Source organism: Platalea leucorodia (genome assembly GCF_965183815.1).
Source record: "Platalea leucorodia genome assembly, chromosome: 6".
In the NCBI taxonomy this organism is placed as follows: domain Eukaryota; kingdom Metazoa; phylum Chordata; class Aves; order Pelecaniformes; family Threskiornithidae; genus Platalea; species Platalea leucorodia.
This window is the reverse complement of record NC_138828.1, coordinates 27,336,122-27,358,369: the sequence shown is the minus strand read 5'-3', so window position 1 is coordinate 27,358,369 and position 22,248 is coordinate 27,336,122. Positions and strand designations below refer to the sequence as shown.

Below are 22,248 nucleotides of genomic sequence, written 5' to 3'. Positions count from 1 at the left end.
TCTGCCGTAGCAGAGCTCAGGGGACGAGGCAGCTCTGTGGGGTGCAGAGCATCCCCTGTCTCTGTAGAGGTTCATCAGTGTCTGCTTCCTAAACAGGTCTTCGCTAAGCGAGGCTAGGCTCTTGGGTCCCACTTAGCCCCCACGCTGCTGCGAAAATGCCCAAAAAAAGTTTCTTGCTCTGAAAATAGACCTGTACCTATTTCGAGTGCTGCCTGAGTGAAGGGCGTCATAACCATGCCCATAGTTGCAGGCCATTTCAGCAGCTGTGCTTCCCCTGCAGCAATTCTGCTTCCCTGGGGTGGCAAAGGACCCCTCTGTGGCGCGGAGAAAGTCACTTAGGGTTTTGCATCTCCCTCCAGATTAAAGGTTATTGTATTTGGGATGGGGGTATTTTGGAGGTGCTTCCTTGCTGGCCATTTCCCTCATAACAGTTTTATTAATAAATGTGTGTGTTGACAGATGCCCGGCTGCGTGTGCTGGGGGATTATCACATACCCCCCGGAGCCCTCCGGCACAGCCCTCCGCATGCTGCCTGCGTCTGGCAGGGCTGCAGCCGGGTGGTGGAAGAAGAGAAGTCTGGTTTGTCTCTGTAGATAAAACAAGGTGGCAAGCTGCTGGGCCACCTGGCAGGCATTTGTTAATGCAAGTGCCAAGATAGCGTGAGTCCTACCACCCTTTTCCACAGCTCCTAAATTGTCTTCATGCGTTTACTGGCTGCTCCGGTCCCTCAGCCGCTGCTCATCGGTACCACCCGTTTGCCAGCGCTATTTATACCACGGCTCTAGGGTTTCAGAGGGGTTGGAAACCGAGCGCCACAGTGCAGCAGCGACAGGGATGCTTACGGAGCCCCAGAAAGGCGAGTTAGGGTTAGGGAGGCAGTCGGAGCCAGCGAGTGCGCGGTGAACGCATCCGAAGCAGCCCTCGAGCTCCCAGGCCTCGCTGGGGAGACGCCCGCGAGCCAAGCCCCGGGCAGAGCGAGGGCTGGGCGCTGGGGCCGCCGGGACGGCAGGACGAAAAGGGAGGTTTTGTCAGCGCTGCACAGAGCGCGGTTTCATCCCCGCTGACCCCGGCGGACAAAGAACAAAAGGCAGCGGATGCCAAGGAGTAGGTTTTAGCTGCCCGTGGAGCCTTCCCGTTATGGCTGGCATGGCTGAGTAACGCTCGAAAAACCCACGAGGCAAACAGTGATAGGGGCTGTTTATCTTTTTATTATAAATTTAGTATGAATGACCAATGGAAAAGTCACAATGGAGTACCAAGAACGTTTTATCAAAATTTTAGCAGCATTTAAACAGTAATAGATTCCCAACCTCCTCCAGGCACCCCTTGCCCTTTGCCTCCCACCCACGAAACAGTAACCTTCACCCAAATGTGCTTTCCAAAGCTGTGCAGGGGATGTAGCTAGCCATTTCCCCCTGAGCCGCCGTGAAAAAATCTCATCCGAAATGCTGGTCACCACGCAACCTCCCACCACGCAGGACCAGGTTCCCGCCGCCTCCTCGCAGTCGGCAGCACGGCGGGAGGCTGGCGGGCTGTGGCATGGGATGGGACTCACCCGGGGGGACCCAGCATCTGCTCGCATCCTCGCCGTGCTCCTCGCGCCAGCCCCCGCACAGGTCAGCACTCCCGCGGGCACCCATACCTTCAACCACAAAACCAGAGCTAAGCCCGTTGCCTACCCGCTGCTGCCCTTCGCTGCCATACGCGGGGGTGCCGTGCACCCCGCGGTCCCGCTGCTGTACCTGAGAGCGCGTGGTTGTGGCTGGATGGACAGACAAAGGGGAGGCTGACGGCCCGCGCTCCTGCTGGAACTGATAGCAGGGCAACCGGGAACGGAGACTCGAAGGGGAAAGGTAGAAGGTGAGCAGTGAGATACTTCAACCCACAAAATGAAGTCGGTCTACTATCAGCTAATGTGGAGAACCGTGGTCTACCTACTAAGTAACGAGAACTAACTTTTTTGTGTGCCTTTTTTTTTTTTTTTTTTAAAGTTACATTAAGACATGAATAGTACTATCCCAGCCTCGATGGTGGGAGCTCGGTGAAAACGATGTTGAATTAGAGGTGGGGAAACACAACACATGCCCACACGTGTAGACAAGAACATAATATCAGCAAGCTATTCCCCTGCTTCTTTGGTACTTCCTAAACCTTCTTATCCAAAATATATAAGGGAAACGCACCATTTAAAAGTTACTGTTTGTAAGTATTTACACAGCCATAACCATCACGCTATGACACACAAAGATCAATATGATATGGACAAAGTTATTTTATGAAAAGCACTTCTGCACATTTTATTTTGTTCCAGTATCTTAATGCTTTAAAAAAATTCATGTGTTATGCAGTCCTGTACCTCGCTTCTTCTTATATCAAATGGACAAGAAACATCTCCTAATCCATACGCTTCTTCAAAAGATTAAAAAATTGCCACCAAAATGATACACTATGTACAAATTTTACTAAATATTAAATTCTAGGCAATTATTTTCACCCCACTGATAATATAACTTAGGTATTGTTACCTACTATATGCATATATATTTCTTTAATATATAAGAAATGGCACCACATCACCATGTCACCAATATGACACATTGTTATGTACAGTAGATAAGAAGTTAGATATGGAAGATGGATCCTCTCCGACTGGTTCTTTCACGGGAACGCTTCTCCCCTCGGTAGTAGCTTGGCCATTTCCCCTTTTCCCAGCGGAGGAGGCTCTTCAGATGTAAGGCAGGATCCCGTACATCAGCAGCGCCATCACCCCGGCGCTGAACAAGCCGGCCACCGGCACAGTCACAAACCACGCCAGAAAGATGTTGCGGAAAAGGCGCCAGTCAACGGCTTTCTTGGAGCGGATCCAGCCGACGGCCACCACGGAGCCGACCTTGGGAGTGCGGGGAAAGAGAGAGGGAGACAAGATGTGAGGGGTAGGTCCGAGCGCCCGTAACATGCCCACGGCCACACCAATGCCAGTCAGCTGATACCAAGCGATGCTCTGAGATAAAGGAGTCCCTGATGATGATGATGGCTCTGTTCTGGTAGGGTGGCAGGAGGGTGACAACTCTAGGGTGCTTTAATCTATATTTTTCAATGATCTCCTGTTTTTCATGGATCTCAGGGTCAGCCAAAGGAGAATAAATACATTTGCTGGTTTTTCTCTGCCCTGCTAGCTCGCAGATCAGCCATGAGTGCAACTGAGGGAGCCCTCCACCCATCCAGTGCCTGACTCAGTCCGTAGGGGAGAGGGCAAGCGTCCACCAGGTCTGGCCAGACTGCGGTCTAAATCATGAAAACACCGGGAAAGTTGTTTTTAACCCTCTGCCAGAGAGTGTGGCGTGGTCAGGATAGCTAGTATGGTCCCTGTCCCACCTGCCTGTCCTCTTGCTGGTTTGGGATGTCCTGCCTGGTCACTCAGCAGCCGCTGAACCTTTGCATCTTATAGCCTGGCATATGGAGTTGACTCCAAACAGCACCTATATATTTCAGTACTGTGGGCTATAAACAGGACAGCAACGGCAATGTAAGCAGCTGAGCCCACCCTGTAACAGCGATGGTAACTTGGCAGGGGGCAGACAGACAGAGCAAGGTTAGACCCAGTAGAGCTGCCCGACATCAAACTCATCGGTCTGAGCCCTCCGAGGAAGACCAGCCAGCCAAGCAAAGCATCCAGAGCTAAAATCCTCCCCGCGGACAGAGACATCAGCCTGATGCTATGGGGCACGCAAACTGCACAGACATCAAGAGGTCTGGCTTCAGGTGGGGAACGGATAAACGACCAAAATGTCCTTCGAAGGCACTGCTGCTGGGGCAGCTGGGTAGGTCAGTGGTTTTGAAGACAATGCGCACTGTGGCATGGACAGAGCTACAACCTTTTCTTCCTTCAAATGTATTTTCAGTTAATAAGCTCGGGTATAAACCCAGCATATTATTTTTTAAGAAAGAACTGGACTGAGAAAAACATTTCCGGTGAAAAACGATGCAAAAACTTCAGAAGCAGTGCGTTTTCTTTCTGCCCTGGAAGTGGCCCTCCATGCCGGTAACAAAAACGTGTAAATCAGTGCAAGTCTATTCAAAGCACACGGTAAAGCAGCAAGAAATGTGGAAGGAATATCCTGTTTTGAAGGAAAGGAAACTCCAAGACACAGCAGAGCTTGTGCTCCCTGAAATGCCATCCCTGCCTCCTCTTCCCTGCTTGTTTTCTTAATGGGAGTATCAGTCCCTGCCTATAAATTAGAAGACGGGCTGCTCCCCATGTGCGGAGCCAGGAAAATTATAAATGCTGGGAGGACAGGGGAGCAGGGAGAGATAGGACGGGGATATCGAATCCGCATCTTTTGTTAGCACCTATTTAACTTCTAACTACTGCTTAACATTTCTTTTTGGAGAAGAGAGTTATTTGTGGAAGACCCTGTAACTCTAGGGAAATAAGACTCTCAAAAGTGCCTGCGACAGAACAAGGGAAAAGTAAACTTGATAGTCTAGGACTGAAAAGGCCTCGGTCTAAAGCTTGATCCAATAAGGAAATCTGTTAGATAATATTTAATCTGAATACCCCTTGAGTGGACAATATGCTATTCTGTATTTAGGAGGTGTAAGTGTATTAAGGTGGTGCCCAGCTAAGAGGAACCCCACACTTCTGACTATATCAAAGCATTAACCCCAGGAAACAGCGTTTGGTTTTTCAGCAGCTCAGCTGTTAGGCTCTGCTTTACATTTTGCACGTCCTTAGCATCCGTCTGTCATGCTTGCAACAAGAAGCGTTGCTTATTGAGCGAGCCTGCAGTCTACGTACAATAATCGCGGAGTCTTTCCTGAAATTTAGAAGGTATCAGCAATGATGGCATTGGTAATCTGTTTTAAACATTATTAAAGTTTAGTTTATTAATAGTGATTTTGATGGACTAGAGGTTAGGAGAGTAGCTAAAACTCGGGTGTAGGGACACTACACCGTCTGCAGAATTTCAGATGATATCTACTTTGAGATTGGTTTGAAACCAGTGCAGTTTGCCTTCAGTATGCTCTGCTTAAAGCATTACAGAAATGCTTCTGGCTCCCTTGCTCCTGTGCAATGGCGTATCAGAATAACACACAGAACATGATAAATCCATCATAGCAACACACAGAATATTTTTCAAAACCCCAAAATCGTAATAGCAACCTGGAGCTGACAGTATGACCTCAGCAAAGTCGCTTTTGCACAGAAAAAGCATTTAACACCTGCACTCTAATTTTATCTGTATGGGAACACATTCAATCTGTTACAGCTGAGAAATGCCTGTCTATTGCTACATCTCATATCTTAGAATAAATAACAGGCACTCTAAGGTTCAGTATGATCATTTGCCTACCTGGGCAGCAGACAGGCGAGGTATGCATTCACACCACACTGGCTTTTCAGTGCTAAACCCCAAGGCAGGTTGAACGGGTGCAGGCAGAGCAATGTGGCTACCATATTCAGACCCACAAATTCCTCTGGAGGCTCAAAAGTTTAGGTCTCTCCCTCAGGCCCTCTTGACTTGGGAGGCTTTCAGAGGGGCCCTCCTCTCCCCTTTGACTCGTGGCAAGGACGAAGGCTCTCAGCAGGCACTGAGCGTGGAAAAGCTGCTGGGCTGTAGATTGAGGACACGCATATTGGGCGGTGGCTCCCTCATGTAGACCAAAGCCTCTGATTCAGGGCCAAATGCAACTCCTGATCTGAGAGGGCTTGACGAGTCTTTCTCAGAAGCTAATGCTTTTCTTCCTGCTACCAATCTCCAGTTTGCCACCACATCTGCTCCAAGACCTGAAAACTGCTGCTCAGAGCTTTCCTTCGTACTTGGTCTCCATTTTTCATTATAGTCTATTGTTTCACCTCGAAAAAGTCTCTCTCCGCCTAAGGTGTTTCACGCTGCTCCTTCTTTGCCATCAGGTTTATCTAGTTGCTGCACGTTCAGCTGACTGACACCCCTTCAGCAGGGCTCCCACTTTAGCAAATGCTGTTTTGCTGTGGAGCAAATGGTGGGGCAAAGAATAATTCCCACTCCCTGATGCTAGAGGCTTAGGACTAGGCTTACCTTGAACCCATTTTCTTTTTGATTTCTAGGGCAAAATAATTTTTCTGTTGATTTTTAAGAAGGCATTTCTGTCTCAATGGCTGACAGCACTTTCAGAGAGGCATTTTCCCATGGAGTAAATGATATATAATAGTTCTTTTATTCCTTCACCAGGCCCTCGAAGAAAGCAGGGAATACATCTGTTACAAGTGTTTGCTTTATCTTGTGTTGATCACTTAGGATCTTTCAGCTCAGGATCTCATTTTGTTGAAACACAGAATCAGTTATAATAATGTGACATCCTGGAACAGTCTAATCCTACTGCAAAGTGGATCTTCCCATTAAGAATGATCCATCTAATGAGATACAGCAAACTACAGGGAGCAGACACGAACTAACCACATTAACTGCTTTTATGGAAGTATTTTTTAAAAAGAATTATTTTGCTCTGCACTTAGAAAAGACCAAGCTTTTAACTGCATTGAGTCAATGAATACCTCCTAACGCCACCCTCTCATTAGCTTATGGCTTCCGAGACATTCTCTTTTTAAATTCAGTCTATTTGTCTGCACCAAAGTGTATTTATTTTCTCTTTTACAACGGTTGGCTAGAAGTGCTTCAGGCACGCAACTGGGATAATCAAAGCTGTATTATTCTCCCTGGCAAATTCTTCATCACGCATTTGATATACCAGTCAGCTTAAAGGGAGGTGGTTTCAGGCTAGCATTTTTAGAAGTGGATCACGTTGTTATTATTTTTCCCCTCCCTGCTTGATTCAGAGGAACTAGTGTTTGGCCAATGCCAGGAAATCTGAACAGCCTTTCAGAGCAGCTCAGTCTTGGCTGCTTCTCAAAGAGCTCTACAGCAGAAGAAAGAAATGATTTTGCAATAGAGGAAGGCTTTCTGAAGAAATGGTTTTCACTAAAAAAAGGCCGATTGAACCAACTTGGGGCGTTTTGCAGGATGTGTGGATTTCATTGACTCTTTCACTGGAAACCAGGTCAATGTCACAGGCAAGGATGGCCGGCTTCTTGCCAGCCCGCCTGCCACGCCACGGAGCAGTCAGCCCCAAAAACCTGCCTTTCCCAGCCTCAGCCAGAGCTGGAAGGGCTCCAAGGTCCCCAGGGTGCAGTAGCGAATCCTACAGGATCTGGCTCTTGTAGGGCGTGGTGGTATGTCCTGAAGCGGAGGGGCTTTGCCGCTCTGGGGTCTCTGATTTCAGGGGGGCTTCCCACACCCTGCCAGGGGGTGAGGGACACAGACAGCTCTGCCTGTCCAAGAGCTTGGGAGCCCATGGGGAAGCAAAGGAAAGAAAGATGGGATATTTGACTTGGGAATTTCCTGAGGAACAAAATTCCAAATTCCCACTCTATTCTTCCAGCAGCGTAAGTGTCCACATGCTCCCTGTTGCCTACAAGCAATATAAATGTCTTCTCACACAGTGTATCATACGACACAATTAAATTCTGCTCATTACCCAGCCTATATCTATACTTCAGACTGGTCTTTTTTTTAAAAAAAAAAAGCCAACAATCTTGTTCAAATAACTAATTACAAGGGCCGGATTCTGTATTATAATGCACAAAAGTGAGGACAAGTTGGTTTAAAAGAAGAGAGACATTAAAATATTAGCTTAATGATGTAGCAGTGGTTTTTATACAGGTGGCTCTAAAATACATGTAACCAGGATCACACAAACTACGAGGCTACATTATTTTAATATGTCTATATTAGTTCAATGCGATCATGTAAGGGTGAGAGATGTTCCAGACTTTTGTGCAGTTACTTATAGCTCTGGCTTTGCTTAGCCGTACCGGCTTTAAAAGCGGTCCTCGTTATTTTGCGATCGCTGTCTGCACGGCGCATCGCATAGTGAAGGCAATCTGCAACCATCGCTATCTCTCGTATTTTGTTATGGTTTGTCCTAGTGATGTGATTTACTGATGCGATCACTGCAAACTCCAATACCTTGCAATGGGTGGAGCTTATTGGAATACCCACATTTGAGGCTACAAGTACCGTTAGCGCACACATTACTTCAATGCAAAATCCACTGTGAAGAAATAAAAAAAAGACAGATGGAAAACCTGTAGTAAAAGAGTTATATGCAGGAAATCCCATGCCATGCACTTATCAAGAAAGTGAAGTATAAATGATGAGTGGTGCGCAGCCTCTGAACAAGGGAGAAATGCTACCCGGCCAGGTTCAAATGGCACCATCGGAGGAAACCAGGTTCTTCCTTGTAATCGTTTGCTTTAAAATTGAGGTCAAGTTTTTGTAAGTGCTGTTTTCCTTTAACCACAGCTATGGAGTTCACGCTGTGCCCGACTGCAGCGACTTTACTGTGACAACTCCAACGCATTTTTTTGGAAGCCTGATTGTTTTCCAGTGTCACTGGCACGACTGAGACGCGCTGACGCACCTCCGCCTAACCGTCCTCCGTGAGCAGCTGTTTTCCCCTCGCCGTGCCATTATCCGCTGGCTTGAGCGGCACAATTTTAAGATGGATAGTCCAGGCTGCCTTGACTGCAGTCGCTGGGCAAAGGCATACCTTGCAGTGTGTAGTACTGACTGGAAGTCCAACATTGGAAGCTACCACAACTGTGAACGCCGAAGCCAACTCAATAGTGAATCCACTGCGGGAAGCATAAGAAAACACTTCACAATCACTCTTTGCATCAGCTCGGACTGATACTGTGCAGCGTGCCAAAGTCTTACCCGTTTCTTCTTTTGACTGTTTTATCTCCGACTGATTTTTGTCATCGGAATAAGTTTAGAGAACAAGGAAGGGCTGAATAATGGGAACGGCCCAGGCTAGTCATCTGTAGTAACCCGGCTGCACGGCTCATTGCGTCAGGGACTTTTACTACTCTACGCGGCGGTGAATCATGCCTAATTAGTAATTCGGTTAAGCACCAGCAGAGGTCGAGTATGCCTTAAGGACGAAAATTACTGTAATACATACATATGGTTTTAATAGTCTGAAGCGCACTGGGAAAGCCACTGTAATCTTGCCATTTCCAAATGCACCTTCTGCCACGTTAATTAGGTCATCAGCAGAAGACTCTGTTCACGTAGACCTCTACGTCTCAAACGCATTCAGTATTAGTTTACAGGGTTATCTCTTTTTCCTTTCTCTCTTTCTCATTCTTTTTTTCTGTCCTTTTCCTCTTTTATTTTTTTACATTTTTTAGAAAGATGGAGAAGTTGAAGCCAGGTTATCATCAAAATCAAAGCACAGCAAATCCAGCAAACTGCATTACAAATGAAATACTGGAGCAGCAATTTCTCAGATTGGTTCACGCACAAAGTTCACACAACCGTAATGACAACTGTGCACTTACCTTGATGGTGTGATTGGAGTGAGGTCTTTACCCATGGTCTGGATAACTCTTCTGCCCCAGACCCAGAGACCCACACAGATCCCAACACCTCCATAAAACAGCAGCCAGACGGGAGTCGACGCTTCTTGCATTACACCACCTTGCTCGTAGATAAGCCAGAGCGCGACGAGGGGACCAATTGCATTGCTGGAGAAACAGAAAGACATCACCTGAGTTATAAAAATGCAGATAATTGCCTTGAAAGAAGTCTCCTATTTTCTGCATGATTTTTCTTCGTTGTGCGTGCAGCACTGCTCTGACTTGACCCTACAGGCAACACCCTTTCTGGCTTGGAAAGGCTGCAGCAGGGGACTCTTATCATGTTGCTTTTTCAGTTGTCACTTCATCTCTGGTAACTGTAGCGAATGCCAAAAGGAATTTCTCTTTTACAAATCGTTTCCTGAAATGTCAGAGTGGGTAATACCTCATTATGTCTGTTCTGGGACAAAACCCAGTATTTTCAGTATTGCACTGAAATTATCTCAAAATTTACCAATTCAAGAGCTCTGCATCTTTAAAATTCAAGTATTAAATTAGCTCTTTTTGTCAAAGAGAGAAATTAATGAACAAAATTACCATCGCAGACATGAAGATACAAATATAATCTAGTCCGGCAACCTGTAACGTTTGGAGATATGATCAGAATGCAGCCGGGAAGGTGACTTAGTCCTCTTCAAACGCGTTGTAGAGCTAGTTGGACTGGATCGGAGAGGACTCCTTGGTGACACAGAGCTGGCGTAAGCCCTTTTTGCTAACCTGCTGCTGCTATCTAGAAAAACACTGAAAGTCAGCAACACTGAAGTTCCCACTCCTAATGCAGGTCACCCGATATTGGCGGTTGGAGTCTCCAGTGCCTGGAGCGAGACTTCTCACTCTGTTTATTCTAAAAAAGCATCAACTTTCTAGACATAAGAGTTAGAAGAAAAACTTGAAAGCTGGTATCCAGTTACTTTAGAGGCTTAAATACTAAAAAGCAGATAAGAACTTTGACATCCCTTTTTTTGCAGCTCTTTTGCTAAACTAAGTAGCTGCTTGCCCTGCTGAGCAGCATTTATCCACAACCAAAAAAGCATAAGAAGCGAGGCGGCACTGGACTTATATCTAAATAATCACGAGAAGAGCAGAGCAAACGTGTCCAATGTCATTCAAAAAGTCTGAAACCCAAGAGGAAGCTCCCCTCTTTGTAAACCGATAAGGAGAGCGGGTCGCGGCAAGCGCCGCAGGCAGGACTGACAGCTACGCTTGCCCTGCAGCCAAGACCAGCTAAATTTAGTTCCTGGTCTCACTCCAAAGCACACAGATGGAGTAAGGGCCAGTTTTAAGCCAAATGTTGTGCAAACCAAGCCACCGCAACCAACAGTTAATCATTTACTTGAATCCCATCTTTACCAGATACGAGTGGCTAGGGGCTGAGCGCTCATCGCCAAGGGACGAGGGTCCTCAGCATTGCAAAGCTCGGCGCATCTAAGCAACACCAGACCCTCCTTCTTTCTTCTGGTCCCTGAGAAATCGAGCTCTGAACCCTGAGAAGCAGTCCTGGAGCAAAGTAACTAGGAAGGAATTTTCCCTTGTAAACACACACAACAACATTCAAGCTGCAAGGCAAACTAAAATACTTTAAAATGTTCTTTTATATGAAAAGGAATGAATAATTCTTATGGATTTTGAGAAAGATGCTGGAAATAAATTAGTGAGCTACTATGCGTAATAAAATTCAGTGCGTTTGAAGACATTGGGTAGTACGATGAAGAACTAAATACACTTTAAATGCAGAGTGATTTCCACTAGCAAAAATACTTTAAAATCCTGGCCTGATACTGTGCCTGAGTATGCATTTGATTTGTTGAGTTTTTGTGTGAGTGGAAGGACGGTATGTGAAAAGTCCTTAGTGCCTAAATGCAAGAATTATTTTACCTTCAAGGAAGAAGAGATTCTTGATCAAAGCATTTATAGTATTTTTAAGTTGACCTGGAACTTCTTTGCCAGTGTTTTCAGGTGTGGATTAAATTACTTGCACATTTAAATGCCTTATTGTGCACAGAAAAAGAAAGGTAGTTCACTGTACCTTCAACTGATGGATGCGGAAGGATGGATAAAGGCAACTACAACATTGATCAGATGAATAAAGGGAAAACTGATCATCCCTTCTTATAGTGCTGTATGACATGGGGACAACCTCCCTGTTAAAAATAACAGGTACATTTGGAGCGAGCCCAGGCATTGATTCCTACTGTTCTGGAGAGATTACGGACGGATATTTGTCAGTCCTAATGTAAATGGGAAGACAGAAAAGGCTTCAAAAACTACAGCAGCAAACTGTGCTCTTTTGTACCAAAATCCAGTTTTAATTATTTGCAAATGCTACACCTCTGTGAATCAACTAAGCTTAATCCTGGAAGAAAAGGTTATTTTCTTATTTGTGGCAACGGAACGCAAGGCAAAACTCTGCTGACTTATGTTCAGCCTTGAAGGATCCGAGTAGCTGATGCTGCCCAACAGATCAGAAGAGATGACACTGATGCCCACAGAGGCAGCACTTCTGATACCTCCCCTGTAGGAAAAGAAAGCAGAGGAGCACTGGATCCATATATGCTTGGAAAGGCAAAAAGGTAATTAAATGCATTTTCATTTGTGGGTATCTGCACCACTGGCTATCTACACCAGAGAGACATTTCTCCTCTCCCTGTAAATCACGTTCAATGTGACTTAAGTGTTCAGCCCCTAGGGACAACGGCATCTCCCAGCCTGAATACCTGCAAGTGGCTACCAACAGCCAGCAAACCAGCAGTGGTGCACAGCCGGTGGCTCTGATCTATCACCATCATGGGTCTTCAGAGGGCTCCTTTGGCTTCTGGATTTGTTCGGTAGGTCTGGTCCCAGGGCCTTGTGGTATCAACGCTTCCTATGCCAACAGAGAACAGCTCTAGAAGAAGCCATTAGGCCTGTCCCACCACAGAACTGCCAAAAGCTCACAATGAACGTGTCTGACTCACGAACTGCAAAGACTAGGATCTTGGTACTGCAGACATCAGCTTCTAGACGTTACCATGAGCATGTGCAATCAACCATCCTTGAGATTAGGAAGAGTTCATCAGTAGAAAACAACCAGTCCCAACAGGAGAGTAAGAGAGAAACAACACATCAAAAAAAAAAAAAGGCGTTGTTAGATAAGAGACTTTGCTTTGAGACCTTCTGCGGTTAACAGATGTCTCCTACAGCTGAGTGACTAAGCAGATGAACCACGAGGACGCTGGCTAGACTGGGATGTGGCTTTCACAATGTCTCCCACCAGTTCTATCTCATTTGACTCAAGACATGACTAGCAAGAGAGCAGACCTCAAATCTTCCATGCATTTGGCTAAGACTCATTTCACAAGTCTATTTTCAAGAAGTGATTTTCTCTTACTCTCCCACACAGCTCTTTTACTTCCCTTAACTAACTCTCCTTTTTGCTGGAGCTCCAAGTCTTATTCGTGGTAGTTTAAAGGGAGAAGAAAAAAGCCTGAGATGCTCACCCAGGGGCTCTGAACCCCTATCCGCATCTATCTGTATGTAAAACTGCCATTAGGTTCCTACGTAACTGAAGTGCTTTCGAGGATGTTACCATATTATTTAGCTATTGGGTTTAAAAGCCAAGATAAGCTACTCCTGTCATGGTATTAAATTAGTTTTGTACACCTAATATGCATTTTTCCACTGAGCACAAGAGGATAGCCATTACGAGTTAATTTTAGGATGAATTTATGAAACGTTATGGCATAAGGAGCCCAACTTCTTGAGTCTACCTGTCGTGAAGTGTATTCTCCATGTCCAGTATTTTTCACCATCTCTGCCAGGCTCCGCCGGCCCCGGTTACTCGCAAGGCACAGGACTTTGCAGCAGGGGCGGTGCGTAGGGGCTGTTTGCCTTCCCTGGAGGCACGATACAGGATAAAATGCCATCTACAGTAATGCTTGTACTTGCAGACGCGTGTCACGGTGGTTCAGCGAAATGCTGCTGAGTGTTTCTGAAGTGCTGTCTGACCCTCATGATGATTTCGCTAGCTCTCTCAACTAATGTGAATTGGCACAACTTCTCTTTTTCTGCTCGCTTGTGCCAGTTGAGAATCTGTCCCCCACAATTTATAAAGCTGTTGTGAAAGATAGCATTTGACAGTGAATCTGAACTATAAATAGAGTTGGCTTCTCCTCTCCCCTGTGAGACAGATAGTATTACCGACAAAAAAACCCCCCACATTCAGCTGTCATGAGACAGGCTTAGAAATTACAGTTTCCCATGCACACACATGAGCAGAGATTTTTAGGTACCTTTGGGTCACAAGTCCAGGCCCTTCTCTGGAGGAACATGGACTACAAGTTTTTTTTTTTCTTCTTTAGTAAAAATTAGGTTTTTTCAGTAATGGAAGGATGCCACCAGCTGAATGCTCTATCACCAAATCCCATCAAACTTGTCATAATATATTATGAACTAGCAACGTTGCTATCACCTCGCTACTTCTTATTTGAGGAGTAGCGAGTTGCTCCAAAAGAAAATCTAATTATATTTGAATGCTACGCTCTGAATAAGCTTTGTGTTATAATCCACAATCTACAGACTACTTGATGACCATGCTTTGATCCTCTGCTACCTGAAAAAGCAGATTGTGTTTTAGCCACTTTTTCTAGTTGCGTGAAAGAAGCTTGACATATACATTATCACTGATTAAAACTGAATGACGAGCAAAATAGCCATCTGAGAAATCTACATTAGGCTTCCAATATTACAAATATAATTACAAAATCCCCAGTCATTTGACTATTTCCTAAACCAGGATTTCACAAACGAACTTTTCACTGGGAAAATAAGTGGGATGATATTTTTGAATATGCTGCAGTTACGCCTGGAGACATCACCCAGTTGAGTAAGGGTGCAAGGAAGATACGCCTGTATGTACCAACAGGAAAAAAATGTCCTAATCTCCAGAGATCTCAGATGATTGAGAGAGTTTTATCCTAGTTCCAATAATCAGGCAGTTTTGAAATAGTGCGTATACCATAGCGCAATAAAAGTGTGTCACAGCTGTGCCCCGTGAAGTGCAAGCTTTGAGCGCATTAATGAGTCAGGAAGGCTACGTATCTCTTCCTGCAGCTCATCGCGGCATACTGTAAATGCTGGCCCTGAAACCCCAACTCCCTGGACCCTGGAGGGTTGGGTCCATCCTCCTCCTCGCCTACCAGCACCCAGCCTTCCCCCGGCAAGCCCGGTCGGGGACCCTGCTCACAGCATGATGGGGAGGGACTCCCGCGCCCACCGGAGCCCCCGGTTTCTTGCTGCTCGTCTCTGGCTTGGCTGCGTGGCACAACAAAGATGCCACGTACCTGCATGATTAGGGACACGAGTGCAGATTCATATCTACTCAGGACATGGGCTGCACTTTCAGGACGGACTGCTGTTAGAAAGGGAAGAAATCAGATTTCAGGCTGCTCTCAGTAATCGTAATGGACAGATTAGCTTCCTAAATATTCTAAGTGATCTCGACTGCAGCTCTCAGGGAGGAAATAAGAAATACTCATTTTGTAATCCAGCCTTATTATAGCTCCTTTAGACTCCTTATTTAGCCAACAGACCGAATCCCACTAAGCTCTCTGTGTGCAGTGAGATACTGACAATGTTCTAGCCCTTCCCTCCTTTAATCCCATTGCATTTACTTTAGGAAGGGGGGAAAAGGTGAGTCCCACTGCTGTTTGTGTGCTCTGACCTAAAACTCCAGTGAAGTCTGTAGGAAGGTGAAAGGAGAAGTTTCCTCTCCCTGTATTTTGGGCAAGCAGGTATTTCCTAGTTTCACTTGCATTGCTTTGCTTAACAATGAATTCCCTATCTGGTAGCAGTTCAGTTTTCCCTAAAACCACTGAGAGAATGTGTAGAAATATATAAAAAATACTAAACATTTTTACCATAGCTCTGAAATAGTTTTAAATCCTGTCTTCAGTAATGTAGCCTATATCGTCTGGGTAATAAGAGAGCCATTCTTTGTCAAGCTTGTGCCATAAACCTATATGGCATTACCTGCAGACTCTAACATGAATGACCCCTTTTTCCTATAATATCTAAGTATGCATATGCAAGGGTAGTCCTGAAGTCCTCCACGTGAAATTTAATTAGAGCATCCACATTCAAATAATTTATGCAGTAGGAACTCAGCAAAACTGAGATCCCTGCACAACCGTGAAACATCTGCAAGCAGGTTTCTCCTCCCTACAGCACGTACCAGCTAAACCTCGGTACTGCCCGCACCTTGGCGTGCACAGACACGGGCAGGCAGCACGGTCTGTGGTCACCCTGTTCAGCTGGAGCATCACGGCTCCTGCCGCTGTCACGGTAGTAAACCACCTTCCTCCATGGCTGGAATCCACGATCCCAGGGTCGATGCCTGCTCACACAAGCCAGGGCACGCAGCTCCTTCTGTCATTCCCGGGGTTCCTCCTGTGACAGCAGAAATGATGGCCTGAGGCGGGGCGGGTAGGAAGGGACTGAAGAGGCTACCAATTTACAGGAGAAGGAATCTGTATGAGGAAAGACTAAACACACGCACAGACAGGTGTGTAGGAGCACAAGGCTTAGGCTTTTTTCACAGCATAGACAGCAGATTTTAATCAGCAAACCTCACGTCAACCTACAGCATCTTTCTGTGGGTCATCCCACTTTGATTGCAAGAATTCAAGGAATAACGAGCTCTAGAGGCTGCTTGAGTCAACAAAAGCATCTTCCCATTTGCTTGGATGGGCTGCAGGGCTGATGCACCGTTTGCTCATAGCTTTCTCATTCCCAACCCAGCAGCAAAGCAGCCACAGCGACGGTTGTGCTGAGCACAGGAGATAGCTATGGGGATAGCAGTCCTCTCTAGCCATTTCCAAAACAGCCTGCCCAACTGCCCTCCTTTTTGGGAACTAGTTAATTCGGGTATGCTTCCAGACTTTGAAACGCAGCATAAACCCTACAGCTTCAGTGACTCTCCCGCTACCTGCATATATACAGGTAGGCTGCTGCGGCTGCAGCGCTGAGCTCTGGATCATCACGATTCCTGCTGAACCAACATATATTTACAGAAAATAAGCTCAGTCCAACTCAACCATAGATGCGTATAATCCCTGCTGGCCAACAAAGCCCAGCCTCCCGGCCTCTCTGGAAAGCTGGCTCTGAACAAGCATTTAGGAAGCTGGCAGTTCTCCTTGTGTCACGCTCCTGGCCCAGGTCTCTTTTTCCATCCTGCCCTTTTTATTCTCCCGTTGCCCTTGCAATGACGTGCTCCCTTTGTGCTTGGGTGCTGAGCCAGTGGGACCTGCTCACTTGGCGCCATTAATTAAGTGAAACAACAACTTTTTTTCAGCAGTTCTGTCCCAACACATTTAGTCGGGATTTAAAATTCTTTAGATTTCATTCAGCCCATGTGCATGATGGTGTCACAAGGCTTTCGGCCCGGCTCAGTTAGTCCCAGCCCTGGAAGGGCTCCAGCATCCTTGACACAGCGCATATAAGCTCTGTGGCAGGGGGGCAGGAGAGGATGGTCTGAACAAAACAGTCACCCAAATAAGGCGCTACCATGACTCCCTGTTTCTTTTAACGCACAACTGCCCCGGCCAGGATCCCTGCTGATGTCAGCCTAAACACGAGCCCTGACTGCCACAAACGTCAGCTCCTACAGCAAAGATGGCTGGTATCGTTATCATGCTAAAAAGCATCATCTTGGAAGAAACTGGGGTCTAGCTGCTCTTATTATTAGTTAGTTCTGCAGTCGAAGGCAAAAACACTGATTTAACTCTTCCAGGTCCAGGGGAAAAGCCTGGACAATGAAACAAGGGAGATTTCCATATGATGTTTTGCCCACTAACGTGCTATCCAAACTATATGGGGCACTTCTGCTCCATAAAGTGTTTCTGAGCTGCATCATGGTTCAGTCCGTACCGTATGTCTCATGCTTAAATATGCTCTAAAACAGGTCAATCATTTAACTACCTGCAGTTTTTAATTTTTATATTAGCTTTTAATTTTTGTTTCTTTGTTCCTCTTATCTGCTCCTGTTCCTTCAAGGAATACCAGCAAATAGCCTGATGGAAAATAAATAGAAAACATGGGACGAGAGTGAGTTCCAGGATGGGGAAGGAAAATGTAGGAGACAAGTCCAAAGTAAAAGATGTGGACAATGGAGGTGCTGCCCTAAATATATGAGTGAGGAGCTTAAAACCAAATGCAGAGGAAAGTGGGATTTTATCAACAGGATTCAAGGCTGAGAAAAAAAAAAATAGAGAAGGAGCTTGACAGCAGCACCTAAAATGAGCAGAAGGAAAGTGAACGAAGGAGGGAGATGAAAAGACAGCAGCCTTTGGTAGAAGATAGATTGCCAAGGCTTGCTTTCTTACAGAAATGTGGACAGAAAGCTGTGCTACTAGCTAGGTTCTACTGCATTATTTCTAAAACAACGCACTGCCTTTCAAGCTCTGCAGATCTTCATGTGACATGTGGAGGACCTGAGAGCCCAGTAAGAAGTCCTCTGCTCTGCTAGACAAAGACTGGCAAAATGTCTCTACTACATAATCCACAGGATAGATATCTGCATTCCTAGAGTGCTTTATCTACTCAACCTTTTTGGCACACAAAGGAGTCTTTAAATTTTATTGCTTAGCTGGAACTCAGTCCAATTGCAAGGATGGATTCCTACACCCATGACCATCTTCTTGCATTTCTACCAGCTTTCACAAAACGCAGCTAACTTGTTCTTTAGTTTTGCAATTACATGAATTCAGCTTAAGAAGACATTTTGGAATAAACAGCATTTAATAAAAATGCACGCTTGCTGGCAAATTTGGTAGGATCACTAACAGAAGTAGAGATCTGCAAAACACTAAAAATATGAATTTTCAGGAAAGGATATTGCCAAGGCAACAAGCCAGTCCAAATGCAGAATTCTGGGGGAATTAGGCTGTAAGATGCCACAAAGCATACTGCACAGAGTCTAAACCTTGTCTTTCATCCTGTCCAGCTCCTATCAACACCAAATTTGACTTCTGAACTGACTGCATGCTTACAGATCACTTCTAACAAACTCTACTACCCTTGCCTCCTACGGAAAAGGCAAGTGATGCTTGCATAAACATGTGAGTCCTCAGGGAGTATATACAGATATCACGTACAGGGAATAAAGGAGCAGGGGCGCCTACTGTGACAGGCTGTGAACTTTCTGCAATGGTATTTCCCAGGGTACATTACAAGAAATATCAGCAGCATTTGTCCTTTTTCCTATGTTCCCCTCAGCACTCGCTGCTGGCCACTTGCAGAGCATGGGTACTGGCCTCCACGGGTCTTTGCTCTTGCCCAGTGCGCTCAGAGCAGAGGTCCTGATCAACAGAAACCGTCCAAGAGGAAAGAAAGTTGCACCGCTGCCCTCAGATGCAGTGGATGAGGGGACCCTGAACTCCTTCCCAGAGCCAGATCCCTGGGGATACAAAGGGAGTAATCACAAGAGCGAGGGCAAGAAGGTTCTTCAGAAAGCCCTATTCTGAATTCCCAGGACACTGGATGGACGGGGAGGGAAGGGACACGTTTGCAAGTGTTTTCGAGATGACCTGTGAGTTAAATCGGGTGGCTGACAAGAGTGAGGAGCAATAACTGTTCTCCTTGCTGAGCGGGGGACAGCATTTGCCCAGATGCCTAAGGAGGACTATGAAAGTTATGAACGCTGCAAAGCCCCACTGCAAATGCTGAAACCGACACCAGCAGGGCACGGCTAACATGGTGAGGGTTCGGTGGGAAGGGGACCCGGTACGGCCCCAGCTACAACCCAAATAAGGAACGCTGCTTCGACCAGCAGCTTCTGAGTGGATTTCTCAGGGCACCTTATCATGATAAAGGAAAGAGTGTCTACTAAATACCAAGTGGATTACTCCAGGCCTAGGGAAGAGGCAGTCCAGCCAAATCCTAAAGGAAAAATATGCAATGTTCTCAGGGTCACAGCAAAAACACCCAAACTGCCTTTCAGCCACGTGCCACTGAGATGGTGAGGTGCAATAGGGCCCTGCAGATGAAGCAATGTTATAAGCAGATGAGCAATGTGAGTGCAGAGAGGAAGGTATAAAACGCTCCATCCTGAGCCTACATCCTATGTCCTTTAGTCAAAAGTCTTGTACTTTGTAGAATAAAACAGATCCAAGTCTTTGAAGGGAAAGTAGTTGGCAAACGAGTGAGTGAAGAGACGCTGTTTCGCAGGGGTCTGACTAGACGATAGAGGGCAAAGAGGCGCAGATAAACATTTCTGAGACCAACTTTGAGATTTTTTCAGCTGTCTGAGTCAATATGAACACGAGAGAAAGACTCCTGGAGGATGATCCTTTTCCTTTATTCCTGGGAAATTATGTTAATGCCATGGGATTTAAGGACAGAGACACTTAAGCCAAATGACTGAAGGATGAACTCACTGGCTTCTTCCAAACTCAAGGAGCAACTCAACAGTGATAGCGGCTCTGGATAAAACTCCTGCTGGGGAGTACTGCGTACCAGAACTATGCCGGGAGATTGGAAGCTTCTTAAATGAGCGCTATAGCTCATAGATGAGCCATAGCCCATCTCCCCTCTCCGCATGGGGCACAGGAACGTGCCCAGGGCTCCTCGGGCGTAGCTCCCTTTATTTTGGTAAGAAAACTGTGGCAGCTGGAGAAGTCGTATGTGCAGTTTATGAACTTGTTAGGGCTTGTTAGATTTTCTGGGCTATTTAGTGATACACTGCCTCACACAGTCCTAGACCCCTGGAGAACTCCAAGCAAAATATTCAGCAAAGGGAAGTCTATAAGGGCTGCAGCAATCAAAATGAAGACATTCTTCACACACCTCTTTTTGCAATGTGACAAGAGATGAAATTCATCTAATGACAAAAATAGTCTAAACCTCTCATTTGCTGATGGTCTCCAATCTTGCAGTTAAAATAGGCTGTGAACTCTGTGGGGCTGGGACTGTCCTGTTTGCTTTTACAGTGGTTGGCACACCAGGGGGAGTGTCTCAGAGCCTCAAAGCTTGCCAAAATTAAACTTGAATTAAACTAATTACTGCACAATCATTTAGCAGTGAATAAAAAAAGATGTTACCATTGAGAAGAAAATAAACCATAGATGGAGCAGCCCAACTCCTGGAATGCACTGGGGACATCAGTGTCACAAGCTTTGCAAAACACAGCCCTGATGATCATTTGCCTGCAGAAATGAATACACTTTCCGACCAGCCAAGCTGGCACACCTTGCTCCAAGCTCTTAAACCGTACAATTGCTGGTTTGTGAGATCTCATCCTCTTACCTGACATCATTACCTCCATGGGCAAAGGATCCAAAGCAGGCTGTTAAGATCTGGAGGAAGTGGAAAAGTAGATGGACCTGAGATGTGTCTTTCTCTTCCTTATCCTCTTCCACAGGATCAACTGGGGGACGGTTAGGATCTGCAAGTTCAGAGGCCAACTTCATTTCCACCCCACCTTCCTCTGCCTCGATCTCCGCCTCGGCCACTGCGTTGCAATAGCTGGAGTAGCTGTCATAGCGAACTCGCTTCTTGGAGTAGGAAACAGTGTCGCCCACTAACTTCTCACTGTCCTCTGGAGTTGACGTATCCGCTGCCTTAAAGGAAGAATGCACGGGCATGCCACAAATAGCAGCTGTGTAACAAGTATAACTGTTGTTGCGTCGTAACAGTTTGTAGTTGTTTTCTTGAGCGGGCCTCTCGTCGGTGGCCCTGTCCAGGTGTATTTTGTGGAGCAAGTCTTTGTATAAACCTGAGTCCTTGTGCACAGTGTGATAAACGTGGCCATCACTCCTCATCTGGCCATCGAAGCTGAAGGTGCCATTGGAAACAGGTGATTTCACCGAGGTGTGCGTCATCGAAAACGCCCTTCCTAAAAAGGCAGAGATTTAGAGTTTTATTTCTACGAAGTGTAATACAGAAGCCCCCTCCTTCCCACTTCACGAGACAATAAAACAGCAGCGATCCGAGAGTACAGGACAAAGAAGATCAGTTTGCAATATATGCAGTGAATAAGCCAAGATTCAATTCACTACAAAATAAACTCTCTCATCTTCTGTGCAAAAAGAGCTTCGTTCCAGCGTTGGGTCTCCCCCAGACATGCTGTATGACCTGCAGCAAGTCACTTCCAATCAGCTATTCAAAGGTTAAATCATCAGGTTCTTTGAAAAAGTAATTTCTATAAAGTTCCTTTCTTGTAAAATAAGCTCTACTTTTTCTGAGGTTTTGTCTACGTTGAATAGGCATAATAAGGATTTCAGGAAAGGTGGTTTAATTCAGTAATTTCATACTGAATATGAGGTCACCTTTCAAAAGTACCTATGTTTAAGAGACATTTACATAACTTTTAAAAATAATTTAAAAAAAAACAGAAAGCAAAAAAGTTCATGTTTGGCAGAAATATTTCCTCAGCTATTCCAACATTTTGTATATCTTATTTCTATGAACTTGAGGATAGTTATTCCCCCTGTATACATTTAACATGAGCGTACGCTGTAGGACACGTCACAGCTAAGGCAATATTTCTGAAGAAACTATCTTTTTCATTTCCTGAATTCCCAGATTTCCACTGTGCAACATTCAGAATTGGTTTTAGCTATTTTTAAACTGGAAGCACACACTCAAAGGGCTTCACGTCATGACTTATTTGATTCTGTAAGAATCAGTTGAATATATTAGGCATTTATTAACCAAATTACAGGGCTGTGTAGATGGTAGCAAAGTGATTCAAAGTCAGCAGACTGCTAAGTGGGGGGGCTGCGATCCCACCACGTGGGAGAACAAAAAGAACTTTA

At 45.6% G+C, this 22,248-nt stretch overlaps 1 protein-coding gene across 21 annotated transcripts in view; it reads right to left on the bottom strand.

Moving 5' to 3' along the window:
* Positions 1-1,287: 1,287 nt before the first annotated feature.
* The window catches only part of SLC20A2 (solute carrier family 20 member 2), a 58,603-nt gene continuing 37,642 nt past the window's right edge, over positions 1,288-22,248 (bottom strand). For 5 of the 21 annotated variants that reach the window (XM_082314852.1, XM_082314851.1, XM_082314853.1 and 2 more), the window contains 4 exons: positions 20,738-21,326; positions 9,383-9,568; positions 8,590-8,674; positions 1,288-2,890 (listed from right to left, as the gene is read on the bottom strand). In XM_082314852.1, coding sequence (XP_082170978.1) covers positions 2,726-2,890; positions 8,590-8,674; positions 9,383-9,568; positions 20,738-21,326 — 1,025 coding nt within the window. In that variant the 3' untranslated portion in view covers positions 1,288-2,725. Of the gene's footprint in view, positions 9,312-9,382; positions 9,569-9,997; positions 11,973-12,174; positions 12,492-13,206; positions 14,850-15,668; positions 15,884-20,737; positions 21,327-22,248 lie in introns of those variants that run through there. The other 16 variants (XR_014228469.1, XR_014228470.1, XR_014228471.1 and 13 more) reach the window with 16 other exon arrangements.